The sequence below is a fragment of the Elephantulus edwardii genome, unplaced genomic scaffold, assembly GCF_000299155.1.
Source record: "Elephantulus edwardii isolate Elephantulus edwardi_28Jun2011 unplaced genomic scaffold, EleEdw1.0 scaffold00246, whole genome shotgun sequence".
Classification (NCBI taxonomy): Eukaryota; Metazoa; Chordata; class Mammalia; order Macroscelidea; family Macroscelididae; genus Elephantulus; species Elephantulus edwardii.
Window position 1 is genome coordinate 3,254,997 of NW_006399996.1, and position 16,413 is coordinate 3,271,409.

The following is a 16,413-nucleotide window of genomic DNA, read 5'->3' on the forward strand; positions in this document are numbered from 1 at the left end:
CTGCTTTCAGCCAAGATCCATCTAACATCAGCAACAATATCCCTAGTACCACGACCCCTTCTAAACCCAGCCTGGACTTCTGGCAGTTCTCTGTTGATGTGCCATTCCAGTCGTTTTTGGATAAACTTCAGTAGAATCTTGCTTGCATGTGAAATCAATGATATTGTTCTATAGTTAGCTTGAACATGACAATGTTAGTTGAACATGACATGGTCAATAGTTGGTTGAACATGACAATAATACCTACTTTTAAACAGTTCTCTCATCCATTTCAATGCAGTATACATAATTTATACCATCTTTCTCAGTCTCCCCCCAACTCCTATGTGAGTCCCATTTTACAACAGTGGCATTATGCAATATTTGTCCTTTTGTGACTGAGATATTTCACTCAGCATAATATCCTCCAGGATCATCCATTTTGAATAATATTTAATGAGTTCCTTGTTTTTCAAACAACATAGTATTCCATTGTGTGACTATACCACAACTTCTTTATCCATTCGCTTGTTGATGGGCCCTTAGGTTGTTTCCAACTCTTTGCTATTGTGAACAAAGCCACAATAAACATGGGTGTGCATATATCTGCTTGGGTGGCGGTTATGGTTTCTTTGGGGTATATTTCAAGTAACGGAATTGCTAGGTCAAGTGGCATTTCTATTTGCAACTTTTTTTAAAATTTTATTATTTTGTGTGTGTGTGTGCCAATCATGGTAATGGGTACCCCTGGTGGACAGTGTTGGCTGGAGCTTCCCGACTAAAACAAGCCTGGAAGCAGGAGCGGCATCCACTTCCGAAATGGTTTGCCTCCGGAAACTATGTATGAACAGTGCTCAGGCCATTCGTTCATAGGGTCGCTATGAGTCCACGGCACCAAACAACAACAACCGTCAAATTGGATCTGACTGGTACAGGAGGAGATTGTCCCTCCTTCTCCAGCAGGGCATCTGGTGGACTTGAACCTCATACCTCTGGGATTGCAGTGCAGTTTCTTGCCCCTAGGCCACCAGAGCTCCCCTTTAATTTGCAACTTTTTAAGAAAGTGCCACACTGCCTTCTATAGTTACTGCACCATTTTACACTTCCAGCAACAGTGAATAAGGTTTCCAGCTTCTCCACAACCTCGCCAGCATTTGTTGTTTGCTGTTCTGTTAAATTTTGCTGTTCTTACTGGGGTGATATGATATCTCATAGTTGTTTTGGAAAACAAATCTCTTTGTAAATTTCACTAAAATCACAATTGAAAAACAAAGACGGAGGTATGCCTGATGCTGGGCATGGTATTTTCTATTACTTCCTATACATCTGAAAGTTGGACAATGAAGAAGGAAGACAGAAGAAGAAACGATGCCTTTAAATTGTAGTGTTGGTGAAGAATATTTAATATTTCATGGACTACCAAAAGAGTAAACAAAATCTGTCTTGGAGGGAAAGGGCAGTCAGAGGCTCTTTACAGGCAAAGATTGTGAAACTTTGTATCAAATACTTTTGATAAGTTGTCAAAAGGAGCCTATCCTTCGAAACAGACTTCAAGCTGAGAAAGGTGGAGGGTCAGGGAAAGAGAGGAAGACCTTTAGCAGGATAGGTTGACACAGTGACTCTGACAAAGGGCTTGAACAGGAGAGAAAGCCTGAAAATGAGGCAGGATAGGCAAGGTTCAGATCTGCTATTCATGTTATTCACTATGAGTTATAGTCAACTCAATGGCACATAACAACAGTAATACTTATGCTTGATGGTTTAAATATACCTGGTGACACAAGAGGAACAATATCTTGTGATCAAGTCCTATAGAGATCACAGGCAGCTCAATTCTGTCACATGAGGTCGCTGTCAGTAGAAAATAACTCAGCAACACCCATCAAAAGCAAAACACACACTAAAACCCTTAAATGTCTTTGAGGCTCGAACTGACAGAATTTGGTTTGTGTTTTTAAAAGGATTATTTTCCCCCAGTGTATTAAAAATGCACTATAAGGGAACAAGGAACAGGAGTGAAAGTAAAGAAATAATTTAGGGTTTAGTACAGTAATCTCTTCAGGGAGCCCTTATGGCCTAGTGATAAGGAGTTTTGCTGCCCATCCAAAAGCACATGCAGTTTGAGTTCACCAGCTGCTCCACAAGAGGAAGCTGGGCAATCTTCTCCTGTAGGGCTTAAAGGGAAAAAAAATCTGAAGGGTCAGATATGAGTTGGTTCTGACTTGATGGCACCTAACAACAACAGTACAAATAATTTAGATGAGAAGTGAGGGTGACTTGCTTGGATCAAGGTTTAATGATGAAGAAAATGAGAAGCTGGCTAAATTTTGACAAATTTTATGTTGAGCTTGTGATTGCTCATAATTTGCTATGAATAATAAATCACTCTGTCTTGGGGAGGGTGAAACCAAGTCTCTCCTTGGAGGCTAGGATTTTGAAGCTCTGCCTCACTTACTTTGGACACGTTGGCCAGGAGAGAACGATCTTTGGAGAAGGACATCATGTTGGGAAGAGTGGATGGACAGCGCAGAGAGAAAGAAGCTGGATGAGATGGATTGATAAGGTGACTGGGGCAATGAGGGTTGCTATGTTGGAGTTAGTGAGACTGGCTCAGGACAGGGAAGGGTTCAGAGCTACTGTACATAGAGTTGCTATACATCACAGGTGACTCAACCAATAACATTCTGACAGGTTTGGAAGCAGGAGTGGCATCTACTTTCTAAACAACATGCTTCTAGAAACTCTATTAATTTTGATAAATGTGGATAGTTGTAGAGGGGCTTCAGGCCTTCATAAGTCGTGCTCAACTCAAAGGCAATCAACAAGAAGACACTCAGGAATGACTCTTAGGTTTTTAGTTTGATCTTCTGAAGGGATGGAATCTTCATTCACTGATATTGGGGAGGGGGGAGCAGGAAATGAAGCAGGTTTTGGGAACTCCAGAAGTTTGAACATTTTAAGTTTGAGATCTCTATTAGATATTCAAGTGGAGATGATGAGTAGGCAACAAGATATATGTATCTGCTTTCTCAAGGAGGAATTCTGGAGCTGGATATTTCGAAAAATTGGGCTGTATTAACGTATTCACTCACTACTGTGGACATGGAACCAACTCATAGCCGACTCTCCAGAGGATTTTCAGAGTCCTGGTAAGCAGGTAAACTCTACATACTGTGTCACCATTGTTCTTAATGCATTGGTTTCTACTTGAAAGCATGATGCTGGAGATTACAGGTGTGCAGATAATGAAAAGATCGGAGAGCTGAGTCTTGGGAATACTTCAACTTTTAGAAATCCAGCAGATGAGGGATCAGCAAAGAAATTTGTGAATAAACCACACGGACTCTTGGAAGATTATGGAATCCTAGAAGGTACGTGAAAGTGCAGATTTTAAGAGGGTTAGAAAGAAGACAGTCTGATTTTTTGGGGGCTTCAAAGAAAAACTGAAAGAGACAGTGAGTACAAAAAACTTGTTATGTGGTAGAGGGAAGCAGAGTAATGGAAAAGTAGCTGGAGAGAGAAATATGAAGCCAAGGTAGCTTTTGTTGTCTGGTTTGTAGACAAAGGAAACAATAATCTAGTAGAGGGGATAAAACAATGGCATAGGAAAAATAACGTTCTTGAGTGGGGCAGAGGGGGTGGGAAATCAATTAAGTGTGGTAACCGATCTTATGCGGAAGGATTCATTTATAGTACTGAGGAAAAGGAAGAAAATGTGGTTGCGAACTCTTTAGGGTGTTTTATTTTCTCCATAAGCAAAAAATATAGGAGTGTGAAGAATCAAGGAAAGGTAACGATTGCCTAATAGCACGAAAGGATCATCTGAAAGAGATAGCAAAAGCTTCCAGGGCGTACACTTTGAGGAAGAGAGTGGTAAGGACCTGAAACCCGCAAGAGGGCGCTCGCAGGTCGGTCCCGAACGGCCGAGAATATTTACGTCCCGGAAAGCTTTAAAATGAGGACGGAGTCCTCCTAGAGGAGAGAGATTAGAAAAAGTGACTTCCCTCACCCTACCCCCGCAAAGAAGTTAACACTCATTCTCAAAATATACTGACGCTGTGAGCAGGATTCGAACCTGCGCGGGGAGACCCCATTGGATTTCGAGTCCAACGCCTTAACCACTCGGCCATCACAGCCGCGTGCTGCCTAGGCCCTGCGCAACTATAGCTGCCTATCAACGCGCCCGCCTCTCGCCGTCCCCGCCTTTGTAGCCAAAAGGTTCTTGTGCGCATGCGCTTCGATTTTGCAGCACATACAGTGCGGTTCCGGTATCCCCTGCCGTGGTATTGAATTTAAATATTCTGGCCGGAGTCATAGTAAGAGCTCCAACAAAATGAGCTCAAATGCGAACCCAGGATCCCATATTCTTGGGGGTAGACGAATGGAAGTCCATTTCACCACAACTCATGAAAGCTAACGGGGATCTGGGGTGTATTGCTTCAAAAGTGCACGGTAATGAGGGCCAAAGGACACATTTGGTAAGAAGAATCTTTTTAAGGATACTACAGAAAGGACCTTCAGAAGGAGAAATGGATTTTCACAGTAGCAATAATATATTATTCTAAATGCACCCAGGCACCGCTGGGATTTGAACCCAGGATCTCCTGTTTACTAGACAGGCGCTTTAACCAGCTAAGCCACGGCGCCGGTAAGAGGTGGGGCGCATCTAGGGATAGATCAGCTATTAATGGGCGTTTGAAAATGTAAATTATTTAAATGGGAATGTTCTATAGTGGTTGTGTTTTAGGGGCAAACATGCTCTTGAATGTGTGACTCCTCGTTCCTTAGACACAAAGATTTATCTGATAAAATCTCCCCCTCCGTCCGCGGCCTCACCCCGCTTGTGCACCACCCTTGCCCGCTGGCTGCTCGACTCAACCAGAGCTTGCAGAAGCCTCCGGCCGGCTACAAGCTGCTCCGCATCCTTCCTTCAAAGAGCAAGCCAGGCTTTGGGATTGAGAAGTCAGAATAGTGCCCGGGTTAACTGCCGCTTCAGCAAGGCTCTTCCGCTAGGAAGGGTATGGGGAGAAGCGTTAAGGGGCCGTTCGGTGAACTGAACTGCCCCCCTCATAACCTCCTGGGCCGACCCCGCCCCCCACCTCTGAGCAGTTCCTTCATGCAACCCCAAAACTTCATTCCACAGAGTCTTTGTTGTTGTTCTTTTTTGTATTAAAAAAATAAGACACAATATCAAAAACACAGATAACCATCGGTAGAGGGTACAGCTGCGAACACCTGGATCCCATCTGAGGGGCAGCACCAGGGACTCCATAGTCCACCAACTTACCCCCTGGAGCAGCTAGGGGTCCAGAACCCCTTGGTCCTGCCTGGGCCTCAGGCCCTCTCCCACTCCCTTCTTCCCTCTGGCTGAGAAGGTGGAAAAGAGGGTTGTCTTCCCCAATAAATAAGTGTAACCCCAACCCTCAGGGACTGGGACTTGGGCTCAGCTGAGATTTGGAAAGACCACTCTGGCAGCTCGTCAGCAACCCTGTTCGAGGGCTGGAAGGCCTCCTCGCCAAGTGGAGGTAAAGAAGGCTCCTTTGGGCTGGGCCAACTTCTCCCCTCTCTGTTCCCAAGGGCCAGGTGGCAGTCCCTGGATCCTGGGCTGGTGATGGGGGTCCTGCCCCCTACAGTGGGCAAAACTGGGGCAGTTTCTGATTGGTGGGTTTGGCCACATATGAGTTCTCAGAGTTGGAACATGGAAGAAGAAAGCTTCTCCCATGGACTCCTCAAGTGGCCCCAAAATGGAGTCTAGCTGGTACCGGTTTCTGCTGTAGGTAAGGCTGGATTGAATGAGCTCCCACCTTGTTCTTCCTCCTCCATGGTCAAGTCCTGAGAGCTTACAACGCTAGCCCCAACATGGGCCCCAGCCTCACCTCCAATCCCCTCTTCACCCCCGACACCACCCCCCTCCCCACCCCCACCCTCTTCCATGGGCTCCAGTCCTAGTACATCCAGCTCCGAGAAGAGGGTGTCATCAGAATGGCCAGGGTCCTGGGTGCTGCTACCACAGTCCACACAAGCCTTATGGAAGGAGAAAGGGGACAATGGTCAGGCAGAGTCACCACTGATCCAACAGTCCCAAAAGCTTCCCAAAACAGACTCCTAAGAAACATGAGTCCACACAGATGCAACTCAACAAGATGATCCTAGGATCTAGCAGGTTAGAAAATGTTTGGTATCCTGTACTCCAAAGCACTGTGAAAATAATCCCAATGAGAACAGGAGTTCTGCAAAGACTCATGTGCTTTATACATCAAAGCAGCAAGCTCAGTGGAATTTAGCATCTTTCAGAATGAATGGTACAAGGACACTGCATAGATCAGCCTTCAATTGTGTTCAGTTTTTTCCCCCTCCTTTCCAGCCCTGACTTTGCCTCTCACCATCACATCAAGGGCCCGAGGCAGCTGGCCCTTGCGGACCCAGGAGTGCACAGCACCCAGTTCCCTCTGCTGGTCCTCTGAGAACCGAGGCTGCTGCTTCTGCATGGCTCGGAGCCGCTCTCGGTCCTGCTTCAGCACAGAAGCCATGTCCCTGCCCAGGAGAGAGGTGGAGAAGGCAGAGGCTTGAAGCCAAGGCCAGAACCAGGCCAGGATCCGTAAGACTGGCTTTCTCTATTTACCACACTCCCCACCCACTATTTCTCCCATTTCATCCTGAACCAGTACTCCTACACTTCAGGGATCAAAGACAGGAAAACTGCTCTCAGCCTAGGATGAATGAATGATGGAGCTTTAAGAGACAAGGAGTAAGACAGGCATCCTACGGCTGGGCCATCTCTAGCAAAGAAAACCCAAAGTTCACCTGGGGAGTTAAGAGTAGACTGGTTTCCCTACTACCTCTGACAGGGCAAGAGAGCCACCTCTGAGACTTCTCACCTAGAGGGCACCTGATAGGTCATCATGACACGCTGGTCAGCATTGGCCATGAGCAGCCAGATGGGATCCTGGAGCACATACTTGATGACCTGCTCCCCAGGCTCCGTCCTGGCCTGGCCTGAACCTGCCTCAGCCTCAGAAGAGTCGATGCTGCCAAAGTACTTGCTTGTGTGGCTACTCTGACTACTACCTGTGAAGGAGGAGGTAGCACAGTCAGGAAGGCTGCAGTCCCCACCCCACCCCAGAGCCTCAGGCCTTCCCCTCAAAAGGCACATGCCGCACCCCACGGGCCTTGGAAAAATAAGGCATTTGCCCAGACTGCTCAACCAAGATGGGGCCTGGCCTCCCCCCTTTCCCTGGCCTGCCCTGAGTTGGCACTCACGAGTGATGCTGGCTGAGGTGCTGCCCATCTCATGGGAGCCCGAGCCAGACCCAGAGCCCAGGCCAGAGCCCAATGAGCCTGAGGCGGCCGAGCCTGTGCCAGAGCGTGAGTCCTCCTGCAGCAGCAATTCCAGCAGGTCACTGGAGCCTGACAGCGCGTCCTGATTGGAGGACTCAGTCACCTCTGCCTGGGGAGGAGTGACAGAGGGGTCAAGGGCTCAAACCCCAGGTTGCTTCCACTGAAGATGAAGGCACTCAAATCAACTGGTTCCCAAGTCAGCTACACTACAAGAGCAGCTGTGGATGCATGAAGTATGACATTAAACCCTTCCCAAATGGCAGATGGGCCCTGAGAAATTACTGGAATGTCCCTGCCCTGACTCCTGTGAGACAAGGCTATCCCCACTTCACAGATAAGGCCACTGATTTCTAGCCAGTGACACGCCAGGTCTCCCAGCCTGCAGCACTTCTCCTGGAGATTAAGATAGCAGCCAGGCACACCTACCGAGCAGGGGAAAGGCAGGGGGCTGAGTGGCAAGAGTGGCCCTAGGCTGGTAGGGGGTGTGCTATGGGGGACAGTGCTCACCAATCTGGCCTCTGGCTCCAAAACCTCCTCACTGGGGGCAGGGGCCCCAGCACTGCTTCCAGGACCCCCTGCAGCAACATCCACCTCAGCACGAGGGGGCTCTTCAAGCTGCAGCAAATTGAGCTGGAGTGGGGAGCTGCATCGGGAGTTGAATAGTGGAGAGTCTGGACGGTGGGGAGGGGTAGGGGGCAGTGGGGGCAGGGATGGAGAAGGAGAGCCAGAGGCTGGAGTGGGAGGTCCCTCAGCAGGGGCCTGTGGTAATCCATAAGGATAGCTAGTGGGGGCAGGGAACAGATAGTTAGGGAGCACCAAGGCCACCACTGGAGTCACTAGGGGGGCAGGGAAAGCTGTAGTGGACACAGAGTTGGAGGCAGAGGGGAGAGGCTGTGAGCCTCCTCGTGGGGAGAATACTGAGAGAGGGTAGGGCTGGACCACAGCTGGGAAAGGGGCAGTAGATGGTGGAGGTGGCCAAGGGGTAGAGGAAGGTGGAGGTGAGGGGTGGGAGACATAGCAGGGCGCTCCGTGCCGGGGGGCTTGGTGGTGGCGCGAGCGCTTGGCTTTGGATCGGCAGTGGTGTCGGTGGCTGGGGGTTACAGGGCCGTGGTGGCAACCTGCTGGGAAAGACTAGGATTAATGAGGAACCTCATCTGCGGATTAGTACCCCTGGCATCCTACTACTCTGACACTAACCAGGGGAAAAGGGCAGACAAAAGCCCCAAACGATTTGGTCTCCATGCTGGAGAGAACTCAAAGAGGTGGGGAACATTCAGGGAAGAATCACAGAAGGCAGGAACAGGGGGGTTTATTGAGAAAGGATGATAAAGGCACAGTTACAGAGGGGTCAGAAGGGTGTGCAGAAAACAGGCACATGGGCAGAAGGTGGCAGGGACAGGGGTCCAGTTCATCCACCACAGTTGAGCTGGCACTGCCCGCTTGGGTGCTAATTCTTGCCTGTCGAGGTCATGTTCTGCCTAGCTCTTGATGGAGTGAAGAAATGGGCAGGATGCAGGGCAGAAGTAGAGCCCAGTCTTGTAACCTCCCACAGAGGGCCTTCCACCCACCCATGAGCCCACTGGGAACTGCCTCAGTCCTCTTTGCACGTCTGTGGCCCAAAATCTATGATGATCTCCTGAGCAGCAGCAACTGAGTCTTAAATGGGCAAACTTCTCTTTCAGGAGCCCAGACCCCCAACAGTCTGGTTCTAGGCTGGAAAGAAGGCAGATTTAGGGAGGCCCTGGGTGGCTACCTCGATCACCAGGGGCCGATGGTGCCATGGAAGAGCCATCGAGCACACGCAGCCTGCCCAGGTCCCGGAAGCGGTTGAGGAAGGCCTGCTCCTCCTTCTGGGTGTGCAGGGACAATACAGCCTTGGTCAGGCCCACTGGGCGGTAGGCATCTGGGGCTGGGTCAGGGGCTACTGTGGAGCTGGGAGCAGGGCTTGGGGCTGGACCAGGGACCAGGCTAGGTACATCCTCCATCAAGATAATGTCTGAGAAAGGAGAGACAAGGAAAAGGTCAGTTCAGAAGTTAATGCATTCATACCATTTGCTCTCTCTCCAATAATCTAGCCAAGCCCAGCCCTGAGCTGCTCCTGGTTCCTTCCTTGCCCTGGGCCCTCTCTTCCACATGCAGATCTGACCAGTAGGAGAGGACATCAGTCTCATGCAGTAGCTGCCAGAAAAGCCCCAGGCTGACACCTCACTCTCCTCCAACTGCAAGGGAAGCCCATTCTTGCCCTTCCCTCAAGCCCAGCAGGGGCAGTCAACATTCCTTCAAAACCTCTGTGCTCAACAGGTTACAATTAAACCTCCCACCACAGACTTTCTGTTTAAACTGACAGGTACAAGACAGGAAGAATGAGGGAAGGGTAAAACACCAGAGGCAGAAAAGGAAAGCAAGAAGCGTAGACCCAGCAGAAAGGGAGAGCTTCTCTCCATCAGTGGCTGGAAGGGACAGAAAGGCAGGTGGGAGGGAACTTTCCCTGGAGGGACCAATGGAGTGATGTCCTCCAGGCCCATACCCGACTCCGGGGGCTTCTTGTCTCCCACATGGACGATGGTGGAGCTGAAGCTACACTGACTGGTGATGGACACCACACTCTCTGCCTTATTGGCCAGGGCAAGCGGGCTCAGGGTGCCTCCCACCACAGGTTCCTTCTGAGGGGTGGCCCCCTCCCCAGACAGCACTGCCGACGGATCTGTGCAGAGAGATGGCAGTTACCACCTCCACCCGCAATGGAAGGCGGATTCTGGGGATGAGGAGTAGGGCTGACAAGGGAACAGGATAGTGATGGGGCGGGGAGGAGAACAAGGTAGAGCATGGTGGAGAGCCCAAAAACAGAAGATGAGAGAGACACAAGCCACTAGACCAGCATGGGGGTGGGAGGAGGGCATGCTCTGGGCGTTACCTTTCTTGGCCCCAGTAGTGAGGGGACCTATCCTCTGCTTGTCGTCATCGGAGGCAGAGGACATGGTGCAGGAAGAGGAGGAGGCACACTTGCGCTTGGCTGTGCTGGGGATGTTGCAGCTCTCCAGGTACCTGGAGTTACACCAGGCTGGCATGAGAGCAGGGCCTGTGGGGAGCACAGCCAACGCATGGTGCAATTGGGAGAGGTGCTAGACTGGCCTTACCTGAGGATGCTGTCAAGGCAATTGATCTGCTGATAGGAGCAGAGAGAGGCTTCTTTCCTCTCAGTCTCCTCAGGGGCCGAGGCTACTGGCACAGGGACAGGGACACATGCCGCTTCCAACTCTGGGTCTGGGGACTGGCAGGGAAGGGCCTTGGTCTTGAATGTACCTGCAGCTGGGGCAGAGAAAGGGAAGAGGAACAGGTTGGCACGAGAATTGGGAGCCCCCCAGTTGTCACCATTTACCCCTGCTACAGCCTAGCCAACTCACCGGGAAGGTGGGACTGGGGCGGGGGCCGGGTCCGAGACTCAATAAAAAGCTGTTGCCCCTGGTGCTTCACTAGATGCACATCCTTACAGATCTGCTGGAAGGTCACCTATGGGACACAGGGCAAAAAGGCCGGCATTGGGCGGTATGGCCAATATTAGGGCCAAAGAAACAGTAACAAGGAGGAACTGGCAAGGAAACAGGAAGAGGTGAGAGAAACAAAAAACTGGGGACTGGGCAAAGCTCCTATGGGCCTGCCAATGCTGACTTGAAGACTGGAGAACTGGGGGACTAGCAGGGTGAATGGAGAGAAGTCACTCACCTGGGTAGGTGGTCTGGGCCCCTCAGCATCACCCCCGTTGCTCTCACTGGAGGAGCCAGGGCTGAGCAGAGGGCCAGGAGATGTCACAGGACCGACTCCACAGAGTCCCGAGGAGCTGGGGCTATGCACAGGCTAAGGCAGGAAGAGGGACAGTTAGAGGTCTATGCCCTACTCCCCACCCTAACTTCCCTACTTGCACGTGCTATTTAACTCTCACCTGTAGCAGCAGCCGGTGGATTTGCTCTGATAGTTCCTGAATATCAGAGTCCAGGGACACGGTTGGGCTGGGGGCCGGGGGAGTGAACACATCCTCATTCAGGGGGGCTCTGTACAGCGGGGAAGGGTGAGTTGAGCCCTGTCCCTAGGCCTCCCCTTCCTGCACTGTCCCACCCCCTCTGGCCAGGTCTTGGGGCATGGCCCACTTACGTGCGAACTTTGTGGCGACCCAACACAAAGGCCACCTTCCGGCTCCAGGGGTGCACGAAGCCAGCCCAGCTGGTGTCCATGGTGACATACTCCCCATTACGGGCACAGAAGCGGATAGGGGAGTGGTCAAAGGGCTGGCCAGCCAGCTGGAGGACTGAAAAGAGAGAGAAATGAGACTGAGGGTCAGTGGGAGGGAGAATGGAGTAAGGTGGAAGCCCTCCACTGGAGCCCCAAGAGATCAAAGAACTGGAACACCAGCATGAGGGCAGAAATCCCAGAGACAGGCTGGAAAGGAGAGGCAAAGTGAGTCAAGTGCTTACTCTTCTTGTGGATAGCCAGCATGAGGGGTCGGTCCTCAGGATGTAAGAATAAGAGCACAGGAGCCCCTAGGAGGTCTTGAGGTAGGTAGCCCAGCAATGGGGCAGCCCTGTAATGAAAAGAGGTATTAGAACAGTCACGGCCTCAGCACTGACCAGCACCCTTTCCTTCACGTCTTGACCTCACCTCTCATCCACATCCTGGAAGAGGCAGCTGGGTGTGTGCTGTGTGGTGAAAATTCTTTTGTCAGGAGGGATCCGAGGAGCTAAGGGACAGAAGACATGGTCAATCATTAGTTTTAATCAAGCATGTTAACCCTCCATTCTTGTCTGGGACACCAAGGCTGGCTAACAATCCTCCCAGGACCCATGGCTTACAAAAATAGTCTGGCCCTGGTGCTACCACTATGTAAGGCTGTATGGCACTTCCTCAAATAGTTGCAAATAGAAACACCATTTATATGCACACTCATGTTTATTGCGGCTTTGTTCGCAATAGCAAAGAGCTAGAAACAACCCAAGTGCCCATCAACAAACAAATGGATAGAGAAGCTCAGGTATATTCACACAATGAAATACTATGCTGCATTCAAAAACAAGGAACTCATGAAATAGTATACAAAATGGGTGACCCTGGAGGACATTATGCTGAGTGAAATATCTCAGTCACAAAAGGACAAATATTGCATAGGGCCACTACTGTAAAACAGGACTGACACTGGGGTTGAGGGAAGAGAGAAGAAGGGGAAGAATGATGTATACTGCACTGCAACAGATGAGGGAGAGAACTGTTTAAAAGGGATATATGATTAGGAATTATTGTTATGTCAGGAGTCCAGAATGAAGGCTGCACAGTGCCATGGACTTGGAGGGAGGGACTGCATAGCAATGAAAGAGTCTTTCTTTTACTTATCAAGGAGAAAAGTGAATGGGGGGGAGCAGGGAGAAAAGTGCAACAATGAATGACTGGAAACCCTAAGTCTCTGTTAACTTTCATTAAAATGAATTAAAAATAAAAAAAGAGTCAAAAAAGAAATACCATTTGACCCAGCAATTCCACTACTGGGATTATACTCTAAAGAAACCATAACTGCCACCCAACCAGATATATGCACACCCATGTTTATTACAGCTTTGTTCACAATAGCAAAGAGTTGGAAATGACCCAAGTGTCCATCAACAAACAAATGGATAGTGAAGCTCTGGATATTCACACAATGGAATACTATTCAGCACTGAAAAACCAAGGAACTCATGAAATATTATGCAAAATGGATGATCCTAGAGGACATTATGCTGAGTGAAATATCTTAGTCACAAAAGGACAAATATTGCATAGGGCCACTGTTGTAAAACGGGACTAACATCGGGGTTGAGGAGAGACTGAGAAAGAGGGAATAAATATTGTATACTGCATTGAAACAGCTGAGGGAGAGAACTGTTTAAAAGGGATATATAATTAGTTTTTATTGTCATGACAGGAGTCCAGAATGAAGGCTGCATAGATGAGCAGACTTAAGGAGGAGGAATTGTGTAACAATGAAAGAATTTTTCTTTTACTTTTCAAAGAGAAGAGAGAATTTGGGGGGCACGGGAGCAGGGAGAAAAGTGCAACAATGAATGAATGGAAACCCTAAGTCTCTGCAAACTTTCATTAAAATTAATAAAAATAAATAGTCTGGCCCATCCCTTTGCTTCGTAACAGTAATAGATTAAAAAACTAAAATGTTCTTTTCTGCCTTCTCCTGGTTTACTAATCTCATGCAGCTCTTTATCACTAGGGGGCTCAAAGCCTCTGAAATGCAGTAGCTTCTATCCCAAAATTCCAAGTAACTTAGGCATGCTTTCCAGGCCTATCTTTTCCTTCACCCATCTACTAGAGGAGGCATCCTCCCCACAGTCTCTCAGGCCAGGACCCAAGCCCTGTACCTTCATAACCAGAATGGATGCGCTCCGCGATGAGCAGGCAGCATGGCTGTGCAGGGGCCCCATCAGAGACCCGAATCTTGGTCACATATGGAGTTAGGCGGAATGGCTGGTACCGAGGCCCTGGCTCCCGGTCAGGACCTCTACTAGCAAGGAAGAAAGAGGGATTTGGGACTTTCAAGTCACCATCTCTCCAAGCCAAGGTTAAAGCTGACACAAAAGATGCAAAGAATGGGAAGAGAGTGCAAGAAGAGCAGGACTGGCTTCCCCCCCTTCCACTTACCTGATTCGGCAAAAGACAGACTTCTCCTTGAGACCTGCACCTGGGACAGAGCAAGACCACTGTAAGCACAGCCACTTACTGCCTCCTCCTCAGCTGTCAGGAATCCACCAAACGAAAGTTTGGGCTCCTAGCTTCTCATAGCAGCTTCCTAAGAGACCGCTCATCCCTCCCCACAAGCCCCTGGGCACCTCACCTGCTGAGGCCCCAGTGCCCCATGTGGGCAGGCGAGATGGGGCAGTGGAACCATAGAAGACACCCACATCCTGGGGTGCCAGGAGTTCTGAGAATCGGGCACCCCGGAACACATCCTGCTTGCAACGTAGCAGGATACCCGCCTGCTCTGATATGTAGACAATGCGGCCAGTCAGGAAGGAGACAGCCACGGAGAAGGTATCCTGGGCAAGAAGGTAAGAGCAACAACAGGTTGGGAAACAGCGGGAGTGGTAATGGAGGAGCATGATGATGAAGAGGTGAGGCCAGTGCTGACCTGGTTGCGAAGTGTATACTCAGATGTGATGTGCTCCAGCTCCTCCAGAGTATAGGTGGACATATCCATGGCACAGGGCTCCCCTTCCTCCAGGCTCCACTGCTGGTAGTACTCCTGGTTGGCTACAGAGTAAGGGGTGGGGGTGTCAGGGAATGAGAGGACACTCCCACTGCTGCCTCATGGGAAGAAGTGTCACTCACCTTGCACTTGCTTGACACAGGCTAGTGCATACTGGAGTGTGGCCAGGGTCCCAGAACGGCCCTTGCCCCGGCGCTCTGGAGGCAGTCGAAGCTTGAGCTCCCGTAATGCTGTCATGAGTTCCTTCTGGGTTCTTGCCCTGGCTGACTGTTCACTGCTGCAGGGCCCACGGGGAAGGAGGAGGGAGAGGCATTAGGCCCAAATCCCGGCCATGAACCCCAGCCCACTCTGCCTTCACCCTACACACCTGCAGCCACTGGTTGAGGGGTTGTCCTGCTCTGAGCTGGCACTCAGGAGACTGTAGGCAATAGAACTGCTGGGTGGGGATGGACTCTGGGAGTTTGTGCTAGGGAAGAAGCAACAAGTTCAAACAAGAGGAAAGAAAACAGCAACACAGGGCATGTATCTAAGCTCAGCCTATTCACGAAACCACTTCCACACACAAAACCTGGTACCATACACCCACACAGACCTCTTGCTGCTCTCAGTAGTCTCAAGCAGGGCGGAGTCCTTGCCATTGCCGGAGGAGGAGCTATGTGAGCTCCGCTGAGACGCACCCCTGGACTCAGGACCGTTGGACTCATTGCCGCTTGAGCCACTGCTGTTGGCATCCATGTCATCGGCCAAGCTGGGGCCTGGGCAAGGCCTATGTTGTGGCGGCCCCGGGGATGGGGACCCTCCAGGACAAAAAGCATCCCCAAGCCTGGAATCCCCACCCCCATCAGCCCCTTCGAGGGGGCCACTCATGTCTGGGCCATGAGGAGGACAAGTGAACAGTGAAGGTGGGGAGGCCACCACGGATGTACAAGAGGGCCAGGAGGCCTAGCTAAGGGAGCAAGGTGGGAAACTTCAGTTTTAAGACTTGAGCAGCTGGATCACAATCAGTACCTGGAAAGGAAAACCAGGGAAGAAGATTTGGAGAAAATGAGACTGTTAAACTCATAGCACCTGCTGGCTTCATTCATACCCCTTGCTTGTACTCTTGCTCCTGGGTCCTATGGCTTGCGTAGGCAGCCTGAGGAAGGGCCTATTTCTTGCTCTTGTTGGGGAGGGGTTTCCCCTTTGGGCCCTCTTCATCTCCTGCCAGTGTGGCCTGGGTAAGCAGAGCCAAAGCAGTCCACCAGATGGTCAACAGTTATGTAGTTACGGGCCAAAGACTGGACACTTTTCAGCCGCAAGTTCCCATCAGGCACTCAGACTATAGGGCTCTAACGCCACGGAGCAGGGGGTGAGCCAGCCCTCTCCTATATTTAGGCCTCTGGGCTAATTTTATCTGTGGGCGGCGCCACCCCCGCTGCACATGCGCGCTGACATGCGCGGCCCCACCACGCGCTTCCACCGCCGCTGCCGCGGTCGCCAGGGAAACCGACGTCAGAGACTAAGCTCTGCGGTTGCTGGAGAGACCATAGGAAGAGGGGACCCCTCCCCCATTTCCCGGCGGAAACGAGGGAACGACGCACTCCTACACTCACAGTCACGGCCGTAGGTCACCCACCCTTAAGATATTCCCAGTCCCTCGACGGCCCAGCGGGCACTATCGGCGTTCCAGGAGCCGTCCCTGGGCTCTCCAGGACGAAAACACAACCACCACCGCTCTACGCGCGAGAGATCCTCCGCCAGGCTCTCTTCTGAGCCTCTATCACTGGGTCCAAGCTGACAACGACACATCTTTTATTATTCTCTCCGGATCCTGCCTCCAATTGTCCACCAGGACCTAAGCCGGCACCTGCGCCGTC

General features: G+C 50.7%; 1 protein-coding gene and 2 non-coding genes across 3 annotated transcripts; all 3 read right to left on the reverse strand.

The window, feature by feature from the left end:
* Positions 1-4,033: 4,033 nt before the first annotated feature.
* TRNAS-CGA lies at positions 4,034-4,115 on the reverse strand. The gene has a single exon. It is a non-coding gene; the product is annotated as a tRNA-Ser (tRNA).
* Positions 4,116-4,552: 437 nt separating this feature from the next.
* On the reverse strand, positions 4,553-4,626 carry TRNAT-AGU. The gene has a single exon. It is a non-coding gene; the product is annotated as a tRNA-Thr (tRNA).
* Positions 4,627-5,730: 1,104 nt separating this feature from the next.
* Positions 5,731-15,514, reverse strand: PER1 (period circadian clock 1). The gene is made up of 22 exons (XM_006899152.1): positions 15,150-15,514; positions 14,925-15,023; positions 14,680-14,834; positions 14,480-14,601; positions 14,186-14,387; positions 13,993-14,032; positions 13,713-13,855; positions 11,971-12,049; positions 11,787-11,893; positions 11,467-11,620; positions 11,258-11,366; positions 11,041-11,172; positions 10,722-10,827; positions 10,455-10,626; positions 10,232-10,362; positions 9,845-10,021; positions 9,071-9,313; positions 7,825-8,435; positions 7,240-7,426; positions 6,858-7,047; positions 6,363-6,513; positions 5,731-6,003 (listed from the first exon to the last, which is right to left on the reverse strand). The coding sequence occupies exons 1-22, from the start codon at positions 15,422-15,424 to the stop codon at positions 5,731-5,733; spliced, it is 3,858 nt and encodes a 1,285-aa protein (XP_006899214.1). The 5' UTR covers positions 15,425-15,514.
* Between the last annotated feature and the right edge of the window lie 899 nt (positions 15,515-16,413).

Bases quoted from the DNA above. Each gene is read 5' to 3' on its own strand.
- PER1 (XM_006899152.1), bottom strand. From the start codon at position 15,424: ATGAGTGGCCCCCTCGAAGGGGCTGATGGGGGTGGGGATTCCAGGCTT. The intron at 14,835-14,924 runs GTGTGTAGGGTG...TGGGCCCTGCAG, and splicing joins CCCTCAACCAGTGGCTGCAG to CAGTGAACAGTCAGCCAGGG. The intron at 10,627-10,721 runs GTGAGTTGGCTA...TCTCTGCCCCAG, and splicing joins GCCCCAGTCCCACCTTCCCG to CTGCAGGTACATTCAAGACC.